Source organism: Bufo bufo, chromosome 3 (genome assembly GCF_905171765.1).
Source record: "Bufo bufo chromosome 3, aBufBuf1.1, whole genome shotgun sequence".
Taxonomy (NCBI): Eukaryota; Metazoa; Chordata; class Amphibia; order Anura; family Bufonidae; genus Bufo; species Bufo bufo.
This window is the reverse complement of record NC_053391.1, coordinates 563212498-563229479: the sequence shown is the minus strand read 5'-3', so window position 1 is coordinate 563229479 and position 16982 is coordinate 563212498. Positions and strand designations below refer to the sequence as shown.

At 45.4% G+C, this 16982-nt stretch overlaps 1 protein-coding gene across 1 annotated transcript in view; it reads left to right on the top strand.

Annotated features, from left to right (window-relative positions):
* The first annotated feature begins 564 nt into the window (after nt 1-564).
* Nucleotides 565-16982, top strand: part of ESYT1 (extended synaptotagmin 1) — a 109701-nt gene continuing 93283 nt past the window's right edge. The window contains exon 1 of the mRNA XM_040425566.1: nt 565-919. Within this exon, the coding sequence (XP_040281500.1) occupies nt 641-919 (279 nt within the window). The 5' untranslated portion in view covers nt 565-640. The remainder of the gene's footprint in view (nt 920-16982) is intronic.

The following is a 16982-nucleotide window of genomic DNA, read 5'->3' as shown; positions in this document are numbered from 1 at the left end:
AAAATATGACAGTTACCCTTTAAGATCCATTTATAGCTTTGGCTAAATAAAGAAACTGCATAGAAAGTTAAGAAAACTTTAAAAAATGCAAGTTAAACATTACATGACTTAAAAAATAGCTCCCCCCAATAAACTTGTAAAAAGATGAATAAACGCAAGAAAGACGCAACCTATAAAGGTCAATCTCCCATGTTTTTCTTTAGAAATAAAAACTGTTGGGAGACATGTACTAATGTTCTTATCTCTCGCCTCATATTACGCTCCCTCCTCCGCCCCTACCCAGGACCGCGCTGGTCAGCCCACAGCCGGCTACGATAGCCTCTGTGGACCATTAATGTATGAAATGCGTTTCTGCCCCCCGTCAGCTATGCTCGTAGAACACTGTGGTGTGCGTTTGTCGACGCTTCTTATACCGGGCTCCGCTCATAGCAGCCGCCGTCATCATATTCCCCAGAGACAGTCCGCTGACAGACCGCCCGCCCGGCTTCAAATAATCCTGACTCCGCCCAGTATGTTCACGTGACGCGTTGCCACGCCCCTCCAAGCATTTCTGCGTGTAACGGGGGATGTGGTATGTGGTAGGCAGGGGACGAGGGCGGACGGTCGGTCGGTGCAGTCACTGCAGCATTCCGAGCTCATCATGCCCGATGCACAGCACGTCCCAGCCCCGGGCTCTGAATTAGTGCCTATTCTGTGGTCTGTGGGGCAGAAGCTGCTGCTGTTACTGCCTGTGTACCTCTGTGGGTACCTGGGGCTGAGCGTGTTATTTGTTATACTGGGGCTGGGGCTGTTCTTGTGCTGGAAGAGGACACGGAGCAACAAGCTGAGCAGTTTTAAGTCCGCCTGTGAGTACCTGGAGAACGAGGAGCAGATCACTGCTCGCACCATATTCAAGAGCAAGAAGGAGCTGCCATCCTGGGTAAGTCATTGATCGGTGGCCCCGGCTACTTACCCCTTACAGTGTGACCCATCTGCACTGGCATTGGTTGCCCATGGGCCACTGGTGCTGCTTTTAGCAAAAAAAAACTTAGATCCCCAGAAAAGAAGAAAATCCATCTCAGGGTAATGGGACACAACGCTTTCCTGGTGCAGTCTCATTATTCCCCAAGAGAGTCAATGGAGCTGGCAATAATGGTTGACTTGGCTCTGACCTGCAGTGATCCATGTCCGCAGGTCAGAAGTGGACGGACAAGTCTTCCAGCTGCTGCTCCCAGTGACAGATGTGTTCAGCTGCTGGGATTAGCCCATGTTATGCCGTTGGCTGGAAACCGCGGGGCATCGGGTTGGCACTTTAGTGGCTGGCACATTTTTATGGGGGCATTTGTTGTGGGTGCTGATGTGTTGGGTGGAGCAGGGAGGTTGGACCTAATCTTGATTTCAGAAAATTGGTGGGTATGACATTGCATATTGTTGTATTGAGGGGCCTGAGATGTGCGTCCTCTCACCCATATGCCAGAAAAAAGGGGGATGTGAATTACATGATGGAGCTAAACGATTCCACAGACGACAAGCCCCCATACCATCTCTAATTACCGGAGCAAATGTCAGGGCCAGATGTCCGCTCCTCCTGGAAGCTTAGGGCCTAATTTAGTTTTATCTTTGTCTTGTCCTCTGTAAACCATCAACTAAATGAGGCCAAGTCACTTCATCATTGTGTCTTATCTGTGTCGCTGGTGTAGGCCATTAGCATACAAGAGACATCTGCCAGTCCTTTCTGTATTGACCATCTCCTTGGACCTTCAACATTGGTCTACGGGTGGCCATACACATTCAGTAGCTGTCTTTACCAACTCCCTCCAGACTCTCCCATACAGCCGAACGTGTAAGTGTACTCTGTGGGGAGAAAGCAGCTGTCGGACGCTTCTGGCGGTGGCTTATTTCTCAGGAGAACAAAAAGATCAGTCAAAAATATTCACTTTGCCTCATTCTTCTCTCCCCCGACCTCATCTGTCGAACTCGCCGTTCTCAGTAGTCTCGTCCGACAGTACACTAAAGTGTATGGGAGCCTTAAAGGGAACCTGTCATCGGGATTTTGGGTATAGAGCTGAGGACATGGGTTCCTAGATGGCCGCTAGAACATCCGCAATACCCAGTCCCCATAGCTCTGTGTGCTTTTATTGTGTAAAAAAAACAGATTTGATACATATGCAAATTAACATAAGTCATATCTTACTTGTGTGACCAGAGAAGAGTCATATTTTCAAGCTCTGACTCCTCTCAGGTTAATTTGCATATGTATAAAATCTTTTTTTTTTTACACAATAAAAGCACACAGAGCTATGGGGACTGGGTATTGCGGATGTGCTAGCGGCCATCTAGCAACCCATGTCCTCAGCTCTATACCCAAAATCCCGGTGACGGGTTCCCTTTAAAGGTACTTAACTGGACCCCGCTGCTGGATTTGGTCTTTGTAGCTCCTACCCCGGCATTTCTGTCCCCCTCTTTGCCAATATCAACTTCCGTCGATGGGGGGGGGACACGTGACCACTGCAGCGGTGACCTGCTCCCCTTGTGTCAAGTGTTGTGTGACATGTGACGAAAGGGAAGCCAGTCACTGCTGCAGCCAACCACAGACCTATGGCAGCAGCGGTCGCATGTACCCCGTAGATGGATGTTAATAGCAGCACAGAGGGGAGTGGAAGTGCCGGTCTGGGGGCCACACAGACTGAATCCATTAGCAGGGAGCAGTTGAGTATCACCACCGTGGGTCGGCCACATTGGGAGCTCTGATCTAGTTCCCTTTTTTTTTTTTTTCAGAAACACGCATCACTCTTAGGGATGAGCGAATCGACTTTGGATGAAACATCCGAAGTCGATTCACATAAAACATACAGTATTAGAATGTATTGGCTCCGATGAGCCAAAGTAATTTCTTCGTGAAGTCTCGCGGGACTTCGCGCGATAACTTCTTATGGGGTTAGCAGCGGCCATTGCTCATTCTCATACTGTGGAGGTGATCGCTGCATGTAAATCCTGAGCTTCACCTCCACTTAAAGAGCAGCCAACTGTTGAGAAGGAACGCTTCCTTCCTGATAATCTGCTGTTCTTCGCAGCATGTAAATCCACCATTGGGCCTCTTGCACACGAACGTTGTGTGCCCGTTGCCATATTGTGGCTTGCATACGGCGGGTCCACAATACACGGGCACTGGCCCATGTGCACTCCGCATCACGGATGCGGACCCGTTCACTTGAATGGGTCCGCAATCACTGAGATGTGGAACGGAAGCACGGATCGGAACCCCATGGAAGCATTACGGTGTTTCTGTCCGTGCCTCCGCACCGGCAAAAAAAATAGAACTTGTTCTATTTTTATATATTATTTTTTTTGCAGTGCAAACGGATCACGGACCCATTCAAGTTGAATGGGTCTCTATCCTTCCGCCGCACGGACGTTGCCCGTGCATTGGGGACCGCAAATTGCGGTCTCCAATGCACGGAACGGATGCACAACGTTCGTGTGCAAGAGGCCTTAGGCAAATTGCCTTTTTTAAAGGGATTTTCTGGAACTATAATATTGATGACCTATCCCTAGGTTAATTTCGCCCTATAAGACGCACCGGTCCATAAGACGCAGATTTTAGAGGGGGACAATAAGAAAAAAATATTTTTCTTTAGACCTCAGGTCAGACCCCCAATGTTTATCAGACCTCAGCTGACAGCCCCAATAAGACCCTCAGTGTTAATAAGACCTCAGATCAGACCTCAGCTTAGACCCCATTGGGAATAAACCCCTATTAGACCTCAGATAAGAGCCCCCAGTAGCCTCATTTCAGCTGTGTTTAAGCCCCAATCAGCCTCATATGGGTTAAAATAAAAAAAACACTTACCTCTCCTGCTCCGGAAGCCGCCGCTCTTCTCCTCCAGCGCGCTCTGTCTTCCGGCTGTGCTGTGAAGGCTGCGCACAGGATGAGATCACAGAGCGCAGCCTTCACAGCCGACAACCGAGTACCAGGAAGCGGTGAGTACAAAGCCTTCACCGCTTCCCGGTCCTCCGGGTGCTTATGGAAGCGCTCATTAGTACTGAACAGATCAGCTTAATAAAGGAGCTGTATTCTCTTCATTGTTAAAGGGGTTGTCAAAGTTATTTTTATTGATGACCTATCAGCATAGATCATCAATGTCAGATCGGCAGGGTCGACACCCCCTGCTGATAAGCTGTTTGAAGAGAAGGCTGCGCTCGTGCAAGCTCGGCCTTCTTTTCACTGTTTAGCCCCTTGCACATGGGCGTCACAGATTTTGTCCGGATGCGTTGCGAGTGCATTGTGGTAAACCCGTGTGAGTGTGCATGCAATTTCAGTCAGTTTTGTCTGCGATTGCTTTGTTCACTTTTGCATGATAAAAAACTGAATGTGGTACCCAGACCCGAACCCGGACTTCTTCACTGGGTTCTGTAGATTTTATTATTTTTTCATTATAATAGTGCTGCAGTAAACGATTATTTCAGTAATTCTATTAATTATTTTTTATGATTAATTGAGACCTCAAATGAGAAAAAATGAATTAATAGACTGTTTTACTTTATAAAAACTCAGACCCCCTGTCATCAGTGCCCAACACCCTTTGTTTTCCCCCCAGTGCCTTCAGATCTACCCCTCCCCAGTGCCTTCAGCTCCTCCATGCCATCCATTGCCATGTCCCCCAGTGCCATCAGATCAGCCCCTCCATGCCATTCATTGACGGCTGTCCCCCTTCAGTGTCATGTCCCCAGCGCCAGTGAAATTCCAGCTCCTTCCTCTTCCTCTCCGCGCGCTGCACCGGATCCTGACAACACACAGCGTCGGGTCATAGTGCATGCTTACGTGCACTATGACCTGACGATGTGTCAGTATCCAGTGCAGCGCGGTACGGGCCGGCGGGTGAGTAAGGCCCCTTTCACACGGGCGAGTATTCTACGCGGGTGCAATGCGTGAGGTGAACGCATTGCACCCGCACTGAATCCGGACCCATTCATTTCTATGGGGCTATGCACACGAGCGGTGATTTTCACACATCACTTGTGCGTTGTGTGAAAATCGCAGTATTCTCTATATTGTGCGTTTTCCACGCAACGCAGGCCTCATAGAAGTGAATGGGGCTGCGTGAAAATCGCAAGCATCCGCAAGCAAGTGCAGATGCGGTGCAATTTTCACGCACGGTTGCTAGGAGACGATCGGGATGGAGACCCGATCATTATTATTTTACCTTATAACATGGTTATAAGGGAAAATAATAGCATTCTTAATACAGAATGCATAGTACAATAGGGCTGGAGGGGTTACATTATTTTTTTTTTTTAACTCTCCTTAATCCACTTGTTCGCGCAGCCGGCATCTCTTCTGTCTTTAACTGTGAGCAATAGGACCTTTGATGACATCACTGCGTTCATCACATGGTCCGACACCATGGTGATGGACCATGTGAGGAACGCAGTGATGTCATCAAAGGTCCTATTGCTCACAGTTAAAGACAGAAGAGATGTCGGCTGCGTGAACAAGTGGATTAACCCTTTGAGGACCATAAGATTACCGTCATCAATATAAAAATAATTATATTTTTTTCCATTTAAGAATGTATTTGAACAATAAATAAAACCATTTCCACACTTCTGTCATTTTTGGGGGAGGAGTTATGACACGGGACAAATGTGACTATTTAGGTTACTTTTAATGGAAAGCCAAAAGAAGCGACATTTTTTTTTTTTACGGCAACTGAAGTTCATACACTTCAGTTGCTGTAACTAAGCCATTTCATGAAATAACTGGCGAAAAGCTAGAACCATATGTTGATAAGAACTTATATTTTGACTCAAAAAAAAAAAAAAAAAAGTATTAAGTTCTTAATCGGACGATACAGGCAATTAAAAACATGGGACAAATACGTCCCTTGGTCCTCAAAGGGTTAAGGAGAGTTAAAAAAAATGTTTAACCCCTCCAGCCCTATTGTACTATGCATTCTGTATTCAGAATGCTATTATTTTCCCTTATAACCATGTTATAAGGGGAAATAATACAATCTACACTACAACTTACCCAAACCTGAACTTCTGTGAAGAGGTTCGGGTCTGGCTACCACAGTCAGTTTTTTATCACGCGCGTGCAAAACACATTGCACCCGCGCGATAAAAACTGAACATCGGAATGCAATCGCAGTCAAAACTGACTGCAATTGCGTTCCTACTCGCGCGGGTTTGCTGCAATGCACCGGGACACATCTGAACCTAATCCGGACACGCCTGTGTGAAAGAGGCCTAAGGCCTCTTTCACGCGAGCGAGTTTTCCGCGCGGGTGCAATGCGTGACGTGAACGCATTGCACCCGCACTGAATCCGGACCCATTCATTTCTATGGGGCTGTGCACACGAGCAGTGATTTTTCACGCATCACTTGTGCGTTGCGTGAAAATCGCAGCATGCTCTATATTGTGCGTTTTTCACGCAAGGCAGGCCCCATAGAAGTGAATGGGGCTGTGTGAAAATCGCAAGCATCCGCAAGCAAGTGGACAGAAGAGAAGCCAGGCTGCGCGAACAAGTGGATTAAGGTGAGTTAAATTTTTTTAACATTTTTTTTTTAACCCCTCCAGCCCTATTGTACTATGCATTCTGTATTAAGAATGCTATTATTTTCCCTTATAACCATGTTATAAGGGAAAATAATAAAATCTACCCAGCACCTAACCCGAACTTCTGTGAAGAAGTCTGGGTCTGGGTACCAAACATGCCAATTTTTCTCACGCGCGTGCAAAACACGTTACAATGTTTTGCACTGGCGCGGAAAAAACGCAAACATGGAACGCAATCGCAGTGAAAACTGACTTGTTTTAGTGTCAAAATCGCACCATTTTCCCTGAACGCATCCGACCCCAATCCGCAACGCCCGTGTGAAAGAGGCCTAATAGCAAGCGCTTCACTCCTGCTCCGTGGTCACATGACACAAAAAATTTGCATCTATGATTTTTTTCGAGTAATCATTTCAGCCCTACATTATAACATGATTATAATGGAAAATAATAGCATTCTTTAATACAGAATGCAAAGTAAAATGTCCCTTGAGGGTTAAAAAAAAAAAATACTCCCCTCATCCACTTGATCGCGCAGCCATTATCGTCTTCTTGCAGGACCTGCGCTGACATCATCGCGCTCACCACGTGGTCAGCGCAGGTCCTGCTGAATGAAGGTGAGCAGGGAGAAGGCTGCAGCCTTCTCAAACAGCTGATCAGCAGGGGTCCGGGGCGTCAGATCCCCGCCGATCAGATACTGATCACCTATCAAGATCAGTGTAAACCCCCTTTAATGGTCAAGTCCTTCCATAATTTATTCTACCTGGCGAGATGTAAAGGTCCAATGTGCTGTTTTATGTCTCCCTCCATGCAAGGGCCTACTCTTACTTAATAATTGCATTATGTATATGGGGCCTTTACCAGAGACCACTGCCTATAGCAGTGGTGGCGAACCTATGGCACGGGTGCCAGAGGCGGCACTCAGAGCCCTCTCGGTGGGCACCCGCACTAAGGCATATGGTGTACTAATATGCCTTAGACTTTTCCTGCTATTCATCAGCGCAGGGCACACTATGAACGGCACAGGCAGCACATTGAATCTAGGCAGGCTATTATAGGTAAATGATAAAGTACATGGAAGATATACTGTATTGGTATTTAGGGTAAATTGCCATGTTGGCACTTTGCGATAAATAAGTTGGTTTTGGGTTGCAGTTTGGGCACTCGGTCTGTAAAAGGTTCGCCACCACTGGCCTATAGGCTCTAAACCTCAGTGTAAAACTCTCGGAAAACCCCTTTAAGGGCAGGAGATCTATTCTAGTCTATAGTCTTTGGAGATGTCAGTATTGCAATTTTATGTGGAATTTACCATCTACTGCCCCGCATGGTATTATTGGCCTCAAAGGGGTTGTCCAGGATGGCTGCTTTCTTCCAGAAACAGCACCACCTCTGTCCATAGGTTGTTTGTGGTATTGAATCTTTGCTGTATTGTAGTGAATGAGGCTGATCTGCAATACCATACACAACCTGTGGTGCTGTATTGGGGGGGAAAAAAAGACATGTTTTTTTTTGTACCCTGGACAACCCCTTTAAGGCACTTTTACACAGGCTGATGATTGGTTGAACCAACGCTCCTACATTGCCGTGTCTATATCCTGCTGATCCGCCGACAAGCACCGTAAGTGCTGCTTCCATAATGGACCGGGTGCGAGAGGAGGGAACAGAAAAAATCATACCGATCGACTTGCATGTCTGTCAGCGCTTATTATTATTATTTCTGATAATATGAAATCGAATTGCCACTTATGCCATGATTTCATATATTATTTAGGGTCTACACATAAATTTGCTCTGATGTTTTTCCACCACCAGAAAAATACCATACAAACTGCTTGTGGTTTTTTCCCATACCATATGTGTTTGTTTGTTTTTGTTTTTTTTGTGGTGTTTTTTGCAAAACATGTGGCCAACTTTCTTTGTTCCCCTGTAGAGAAGTGGATGCAAAAACGGCAGGAAAAAAACTCCAACAGCTTTAATATGCTTTTTTTAAAAAAAACAAATACAAAATCCTCCAGAGAGTGAAAGAAAGCCACGAATTAGAAAATAAATTCTATTGGGGTCATTTATCAAACTGGTGTAAAGTAGAAGAATTCTTTTTGTCCGCTCCTGAAATGCGGATGCGGACAGCACACTGTGTGCTCTCCGCATCCATTCCTGCCCCATAGAGAATGAATGGGTCCGCACCCGTTCCGCAATTATTACGGACGTGTGAATGAAGCCTTAATCCAATTTATATACAGATTCCACCTTCATTTTCCAAAGGAGCTGTGAAAAATGAAAGGAGGAATCTCGAGTTCTACTTTACATCAGTTTGATAAATGACCCCGTATGTGTCCTGCATTTCATATTTATCATAAACTTTCAGCTAATATCTGGAGCTTTCAGCTAAACTCCCATAAAAACCCTATGCTCAATGCAGTTGTAGAGGTGGAGCTCGGCTGTACTCGTCTGTGAAAGCTTTCCTTTCTCACATGGACATTTATGGACTTCTATTTTGCTGGCATTTTTTCAGATCCCTTTTTTTTTTTTTTTTTTTTTTTTTTTGCTCCCATCTTCTGAGTCACATTCCTGTCATACATAAAGAGCTGAGGGAATACAAACAGGGCTGGCCGTCTCATTCAAAGAGCAAACTATTCCATAAGTGTAAGGCTAGGTCTACACCACGACATGTCTTTTTTATAATGGTAGTCTATGGTGTCGACATGCTGCGACAGTCGCAGAAAAATCCAATGTTTTTTTTTTTTTGTTTTTTTTTTGCGACTGTCATGTCGCAGCCACAGCATGTCGCAGTGCGACTCCATAGACCACCATTTATAAAAATTGTCACGCGGCATTGGTGCGACAAAATGTCGTCGTGTAGACCTAGCCTAATGCTCTGGGCTTATCTGTAAGGCTCTTGTGTCCCTGCACGATGAGACGGGAACATTACGGGTTATCACTGTATGTGTCTCCTCTTCACTGCAGTATACACACATCCTCTATTTCCCCTGCCATGTTTCCAGTAGTAGGACTGAATAGTGAGGGCGTATAGACTGGATACACCTGTACCCAAGGAGCCAAAACCAATCCGATTCCATGGCTAATTTGTCAGAGCCCCTTCTTCAAATGAAAGCTGCAACCTGATTGGTTGGACAGCTGCCCTCGTGCCTCTCATCTTGCCTTATCCCTGTTTTAAAGAGAACCTGTCACATTAAGCGTAGTGTTTGCGCTGCACACAGCATGTTAGAGCAGGAGGAGCTTAGCAAGTTTAGTAAAATATTCAGTAGAAATTGTCTTTAATTTGTTTAAATTCCTGCTCTTTTTGGGCTTTTAAGTCGAGGAGGTGGTCCTATCGGTGACTGCCAGCCTCCCGTCCATGTCCATGACAATACGTGTTTAATCTGTGACACCGCTCAGGTAATATAGGGGTGCAGTGAATATTTTGACCCCACAGGTGTTTCACAGAAATTACTGGCAGCAGATCAGCGGCAGTTAACCCCTCAGGTGCCGCACCTGAGGGGTTAACTGCCGCTGATGACAGCTCCCTGTCGGAGGCAGGATGTCAGCTATGCGATTCTGCTGCCGGCACCTGCCTCCTGTATTAAAAGTTAAAGATGACCTTATATGGGTTCGGACTTTGTTAAGCAGCAGGCTACACAGAGCGGCGCCCAGGGATGTCCCAGCACTTACTATTATTCCTGGGCGCTGCTCCGTTCGCCAGCCGTGCGCCTGTGCCCCATTACTGTCTCCTGCAGTCCTGCTCCATATGCTAATTACTATCGGAGCAATGGGGAGGAGACAGCAGCTTCTCTAGTGGGCGTTCCTTCTCCCTGCGCTGTGATTGGACAGCGCTACAGCCAGGGGAGAAGGAACACCCACTAGAGAAGCTGCTGTCTCCTCCCCATTGCTCCGATAGTAATTAGCATATGAAGCAGGACTGCAGGAGACAGTAATGGGGCACAGGCGCACAGCTGGTGAACGGAGCAGCGCCCAGGAATAATAGTAAGTGCTGGGACATCCCTGGGCGCCGCTCTGTGTAGCCTGCTGCTTAAAGTCCGGACCCATGAAAAGTCCTATCATTGGTGGCGCAGTGCGCACGCCCCTCTCTCCTCATTGGTGGCAACGGGGGGGGGGGGGAGACACTGCTTCCTTCTCCCCTGTGCTGCTGAGGGAACATGAGCGCGCTGACAGCAGCGCGCTCATGTTCAGAGATACTAGACTGCACAGAAGCGCAGGCCAGTATCGAAAAAATGGAAAAAGTATCGATTGGGTATCGAAATTTCGATACCCGCAAAAACCTTAGTAGCGATGGTTTTGATCCCACAGGTGTTTCATAAAATGTATTAACAACATTGGTCTGTGAAAATTAAAAATAAAATTTTTGTCCCATAGTACGTTGCTTTAGCCCCACATTTTTAATTTTTGCAAAGGTTCAAAGAAAAAAAAAGAAAATCACATAATTTAACGGATTTCTCCTGAGTATGGAAATACCCCATATGTGGTCGCTGTTTGGGGAACCACGGAGCTCAAATGGGGAGGAGCAGCATCTGGAAATTTGTCAAATTAGTTCAAGCGTTTTTTGTGTGTGTGTGTATTTATTTATTTTTGCATGGAGTGGGAAGGGTTAAATTCAATAGATGCATGATCAGTGGATAACACAGGTAGCGCACATCTGCAATAAGGGATGTCGGCATCTGATTGAAAACCGATCATCGTGGTTGTCATGGCTTTGTCTCCGTTTTCATGTTCTAGGCTCTCTAGTCGGTGTGGTTTTTCTACATGAGGCCCGGTATCTGCCATGTGCTCCCGTCCTCTTCTGTCTGCTGGATACATTTTTCTGTTCACATTTTAGGAGCAGGAATGTGACGTAAGCGTTGCTGCTCTCCACACGGCCTATTTCGGGATGAAATTACCCCTGCACTGGTGTTTGTTGGTCAGGTTTCCATAGAAACACTTTCTTCTCCACTTCCTCTTGTGATGCAGTTGTCGTCGTCCATTCATCTCTTATAACGCAGCTGCTTTATTTCTATTACCCAGATTGATGCGGTTTATTCACATTTATGTATTTTTGTTCAAGAACGTCCATTACTAAAATGCTCCATTTCTGTGTTTGGATCGGTCATTTTAGATTAAATCATAAATGTATTTTAATTATATATTGGTTCAATTTAATATTTTACACAGAATTTTTGTTACACCTTTATGGCTTAATAAATGGGGTTTGAGAAACGCTTCTAAGGCCCCTTTCACACAGGCGAGTATTCACCTCACGCATCGCACCCGCGCGGAACGCATCGCACCCGCACTGAATCCGGACCCATTTATTTCTATGGGGCTGTGCACATGAGCTGTGATTTTCACGCATCACTTGTGCGTTGCGTGAAAATCGCAGCATGCTCCTCTTTGTGCGTTTTTCACGTAACGCAGGCCCCATAGAAATGAATGGGGTTGCGTGAAAATCGCAAGCAAGTGCGGATGCAGTGCGATTTTTCACGCACGGTTGCTAGGTGACGATCGGGATGGGTTCCTGATCGTTATTATTTCCCCTTATAACATGGTTATAAGGGAAAATAATAGCATTCTGAATACAGAATGCATAGTACAATAGGGCTGGAGGGGTTAAATAAAAATAAAATTTAACTCCCCTTTAATCCACTTGTTCGTGCAGCCGGCATCTCTTCTGTCTTCATCTGTGAGCAATAGGACCTTTGATGACGTCACTACCTTTTGATGACGTCACACTACATGATTAAGGTGAGTTAAATTTATTATTTTTTTAACCCCTCCAGCCCTATTGTACTATGCATTCTGTACTCAGAATGTTATTATTTTCCCTTATAACCATGTTATAAGGGGAAATAATACAATCTACACTACAACTAACCCAAACCTGAACTTCTGTGAAGAAGTTCGGATCTGGGTACCACAGTCAGTTTTTTATCACGCGCGTGCAAAACACATTGCACCCGTGCGATAAAAACTGAACAAATTGCGAACCTACTCGCGTGAGTTTGCCACAATGCACCGGGACGCATCCGGACCTTATCTGGACACGCTCGTCTGCAAGGGGCCTAACTGTCCACAGTGTGATTCACCTGAGGCCGATCATTTACATATGCTTTGGACTTGTACAGAACTAAAAGATTATTGGGGGGCAATTATACTATCCAAAAATCGAAAGTGGTGATCCCATTTACGGTAGTCTTGGATGCTGAGTGATCTTTCCAAGGTAGGGTGCCATAAGTACAAACGGATACTTTTGGTTAAAATAATGTTTTTGACAAGGCTTCTGATTGCACGGGCTTGGTTCTCTTCTAAGGCTACTTTCACACTCGCGTTTTGGCTTCCTGTTTCCTGTTGGGCTGCATTCTGAATGGAAAAGGATCCGCTCGGAATGCATCAGTTTGCCTCCATTCAGCCTCCATTCTGCCTGCAGCGTTTTGCTGTTTACTTGACGAAACTGAGCCAAACTGATCTGTCCTGACACACAATGTAAGTCAATGGGGACTGATCCGTTTTCTCTGACACAATAGAAAACAGATCCGTCTCCCATTGACTTTCAATGGAGTTCATGACGGATCCGTCTTGGCTATGTTACAGATAATACAAACGGATCCGTTTTTGCAGATCCATGACGGATCCGCCAAAAAACGTGAGTGTGTGGTTACACAGAGTCTACTTTACCCCAGTGAGATTGGTACGCATGCATAGACTTAATTCAGACACATGTACAAGGTGTACCGTATATGCCGGCGTATAAGATGACTGGGCGTATAAGACGACCCCCAACTTTTCCATTTAAAATATAGGGTTTGGGCTATACTCGCCGTATAAGACTACCCCTCAATGCCCAGCCATCCCTGTCTTCAAGACTATCTTCTCCAGTCCAGGGTACTGACTGGGATCGGTGGATGGCACTGTTATGAGGAGGGGGATCTGTGGATGACACTGTTATAGGGAGGGGGATCTGTGGATGACACTGCTATGGGGGGATATATGGATGACACTATATAGCATCTTATGCTATATGTGTCATCCACAGATCCACCCCATGACAGTGTCCTCCACAAATCCCCCCCCCCCCCCCCTATAACAGTGCCATCCACAGATCCCCCTCCCCATGACAGTGCCATCCACAGATCCCCCTCCCCATGACAGTGCCATCCACAGATCCCCCTCCCCGACACTCAGAGGAGTATACATTTATTAACTGTAATCTGTAACTTTAACTTTAATCAGCGCTCATCTCTTTTCTAGGGTACCTTACTCTCAGCTTCGGTAACGGGCAGTGCGGGCGGCGCTCACTCTCTGACGTCACGCGCATGCTCATCCCACTAGGCGCGCGTGACGTCAGTGAGGTGAGCGCCGCCCGCACTGCCTGTTACCGGAGCTGAGAGTAAGGTACCCTAGTAAAGAGATGAGCGCTGATTTAAAGTTACGGATTACAGTTAATAAATGTATACTCCTCTGAGTGGCGGGGCCCTGTATATTCTAACCCCTAGGCAAGCGTCCCCATCACCATGGGAACGCCTGGGGGTTAGAATATACCATCGGATCTGAGTATACCCGGCGTATAAGACTACCCCCGACTTTTGAAAATAATTTCTAGTGTTAGAAAGTCGTCTTATACGCCGGCATATACGGTAATAATGATAAGGGAACCCTATTACACATGATATGGGTGTGACGGACTGAACCGTCACTGGGGCTGCTGGAGAAGCCTGAGGGCCAGCCTCCTTCCTACAGACTATGGACCAAGAACTATGGAGACCCCCCTCAGACCTTTTGGGGTTACAAGGAACTATGAACCCTGATTTATGTGTGTAATTTATATGCCACATATTTCCTATTGCCCATTAAAAAGGCATGGTGTGGATTCAGCAACACAAAAAGGGTTAACTCTGCACTGAGACTCCCACTGATTGTGTTGGTGATGGGATGAAGATAGTTTATTATAATCCCATCACATGTGTCTCCTCTTCCCATTCATTCATTATGGAGGGGGTGAAGATATCTGTTTGCATGTTCATTGTTAAATGCGTCAAAGACAATGCCAATGTGTTTGTTAATTGCGTCACAGACAATGCCATTGTGTTTGTTGAATAGGGTTAGTTTTGTGTTTAAACTGTACAGGATTGGCTGCTATGTCATGTCCTCAGTATGTCATGTGTATATAAGTCAATGCTGTGTGTTCAATAAACAGTTCCTGTTTTACCCTTCATCATGTTGAGGCTGGGGTTTGGGTAACTGATCGACACTGGGGATTGCTATACGCTGAAGATTTGCTATACTCCCCTGGCTATACTATTAGCTCTTGTAAGAGCTGTTCCTGGTTCCTGTGGTGGTTTTGGTGTAGAGCGGAGTGCTTGGAGTCCTCGGGAAGCACTAGGAGCATCTATCAACGGAGGTACCCGGTCGGGGTGCCAGGAGATCCGTTACAATGGGAGTGTCCGGTTATTGCTGAATTCTGGTTACAGGTGCATAAGTACATTAATACTAATTTGGGGCTCACAGCAGTTGTAACACCTGAAGTTAGTATACTGGGCCTGGTTAATGATATCATCCCAACTAAACATACCAAAATCCTTTATAGGCTACTGATATTTTATGGGAGAAAGTCTATTTTGCTGAATTGGAAACCCCCTAAAAAACCAACACTAGCTCATTGGATCCAGCTTATTAATGCTACATTATCAGTATATAAGTTAACCTATGAAGACAGGGGCATACCGGAAAAATTTGGGAAGATCTGGGATATTTGTCTGGGTGTGAACTCGGTCACTGTGTAGTTGAGCTGGAAGAGTTAAGAGATGAGTAGGTCACTGCCAGTATGAATGGGGACAGGCTATAATGGAACAACTCTGCTTTGCGACTGATGAGGACTGTATTAATGACATGTACACTTGAGGATACATCATCTATATGTAATCCTATTATTTTGCCTGTCAATTTGAATGTGATGGTTGAGGTTTATACCTTGTTATGGGGGCTGTTCTCACATATTTGATGTTTTTCTTTCCTTCCGAAAATGGAAAAATAAAGCCTTTTCAAAAAACGTCAGTGTGAAAGTAGCCTAACACTCCAAGTATGAATACATGGTTAAATCTTGTTAATAAGATGCACACGACCGTGCCGTTTTTTGCGGTCCGCAAAACGCGGATCTGCAAAAAACGGAAGCCGCCCGTGTGCCTTCTGCAATTTACGGAACAGGCGGCCCATTGTAGACATGCCTATTGTCCGCAAAACGGACAAGAATAGGACATGTTATATTTTTTTTGCGGGGCCACGGAACGGAGCAACGGATGCAGACAGCACACGGAGTGCTGTCCGCATCTTTTGTGGCCCCATTGAAGTGAATGGGTCCGCATCCGAGCCGCAAAAACTGCGGTTCGGATGCGGACCAAAACTACGGTCGTGTGCATGAGGCCTAAAAAGTATGAAAACATCTTATATAAGCAAATAAACTGAGGATAAATGGTTTAAGGTATGGGGAGAATGGAACATTTTTTAAATTTTTTTTTATTTTTTTTTTGACGGGGGAGACGCATTGCAAAGTGGGAGTTTGGGAGGGAATTTTGGGGGGGGGGTTAAGGAAAAAGAAATTATAACTTTGTTTTATTTTGTATGGAAAGATTATTGTTCAATAAAAAGGAAAATTTCTTAAATACAAAAAATAAATTGTATAGCTCCTGTGTATAATGAATTGATTGTATTTATTGTCAGCTGGTAGTTTTTTTTTTATTGTGACAACTTATATTTTAATTAGTTTAACGACTCTTTGGACTTGTACATCTCTTCAGAGTTATGTCAGATGAGACTGTAGCCTGTTTTTAGGCCCCATTCACACGTCCGTGGTGTGTTGCGGATCTGCAACACACCCGCCCGGCACCCCCTATAGAAATGCCTATTGTTGTCCGCAGCTGCGGACAAGAATAGGACATGTTCTATCTTTTCGGAGCTGCAGACCCGAAGATCCCCATAGAAAATGAATGGGTCCGCACCCGTTCCGCAAAATTGCGGAACGGATGCGGACCCATTTGCGGACGTGTGAATGGAGCCTTAATCTGTTTTCTTGGCACTTCCATTTAAGTTATGAGTAAGTACTAGATACCCCAACAAAACGTCATATTTTTAATAAGCATTTTTTTAAATTAGGTTGTAATTGTGGGAAAGAAAAAAAACAATAATTGTATTCTGCCTTGTGAGAAGATGATATATTCAGGGTTGTCAACCGCCAAGGAATTTCTCTACAGTGTGTAAAAATGGGTGACTTTTTTTCCTGTGTTTGTGAAAAAACAATAGATGTGTCCATGATTTTTTTGAGGCTGGTGGTACTTTGACTAGATTGCTTTAGTGGTAATTATCATCATTTTACAGCTCACAGTAAATGCTGTTAATGAGGTTTAGGGTCCATTCACACGTCAGTATTTTTCTTTTCCAGATTTTCGTTCCGTTTTTGGCGGATCCG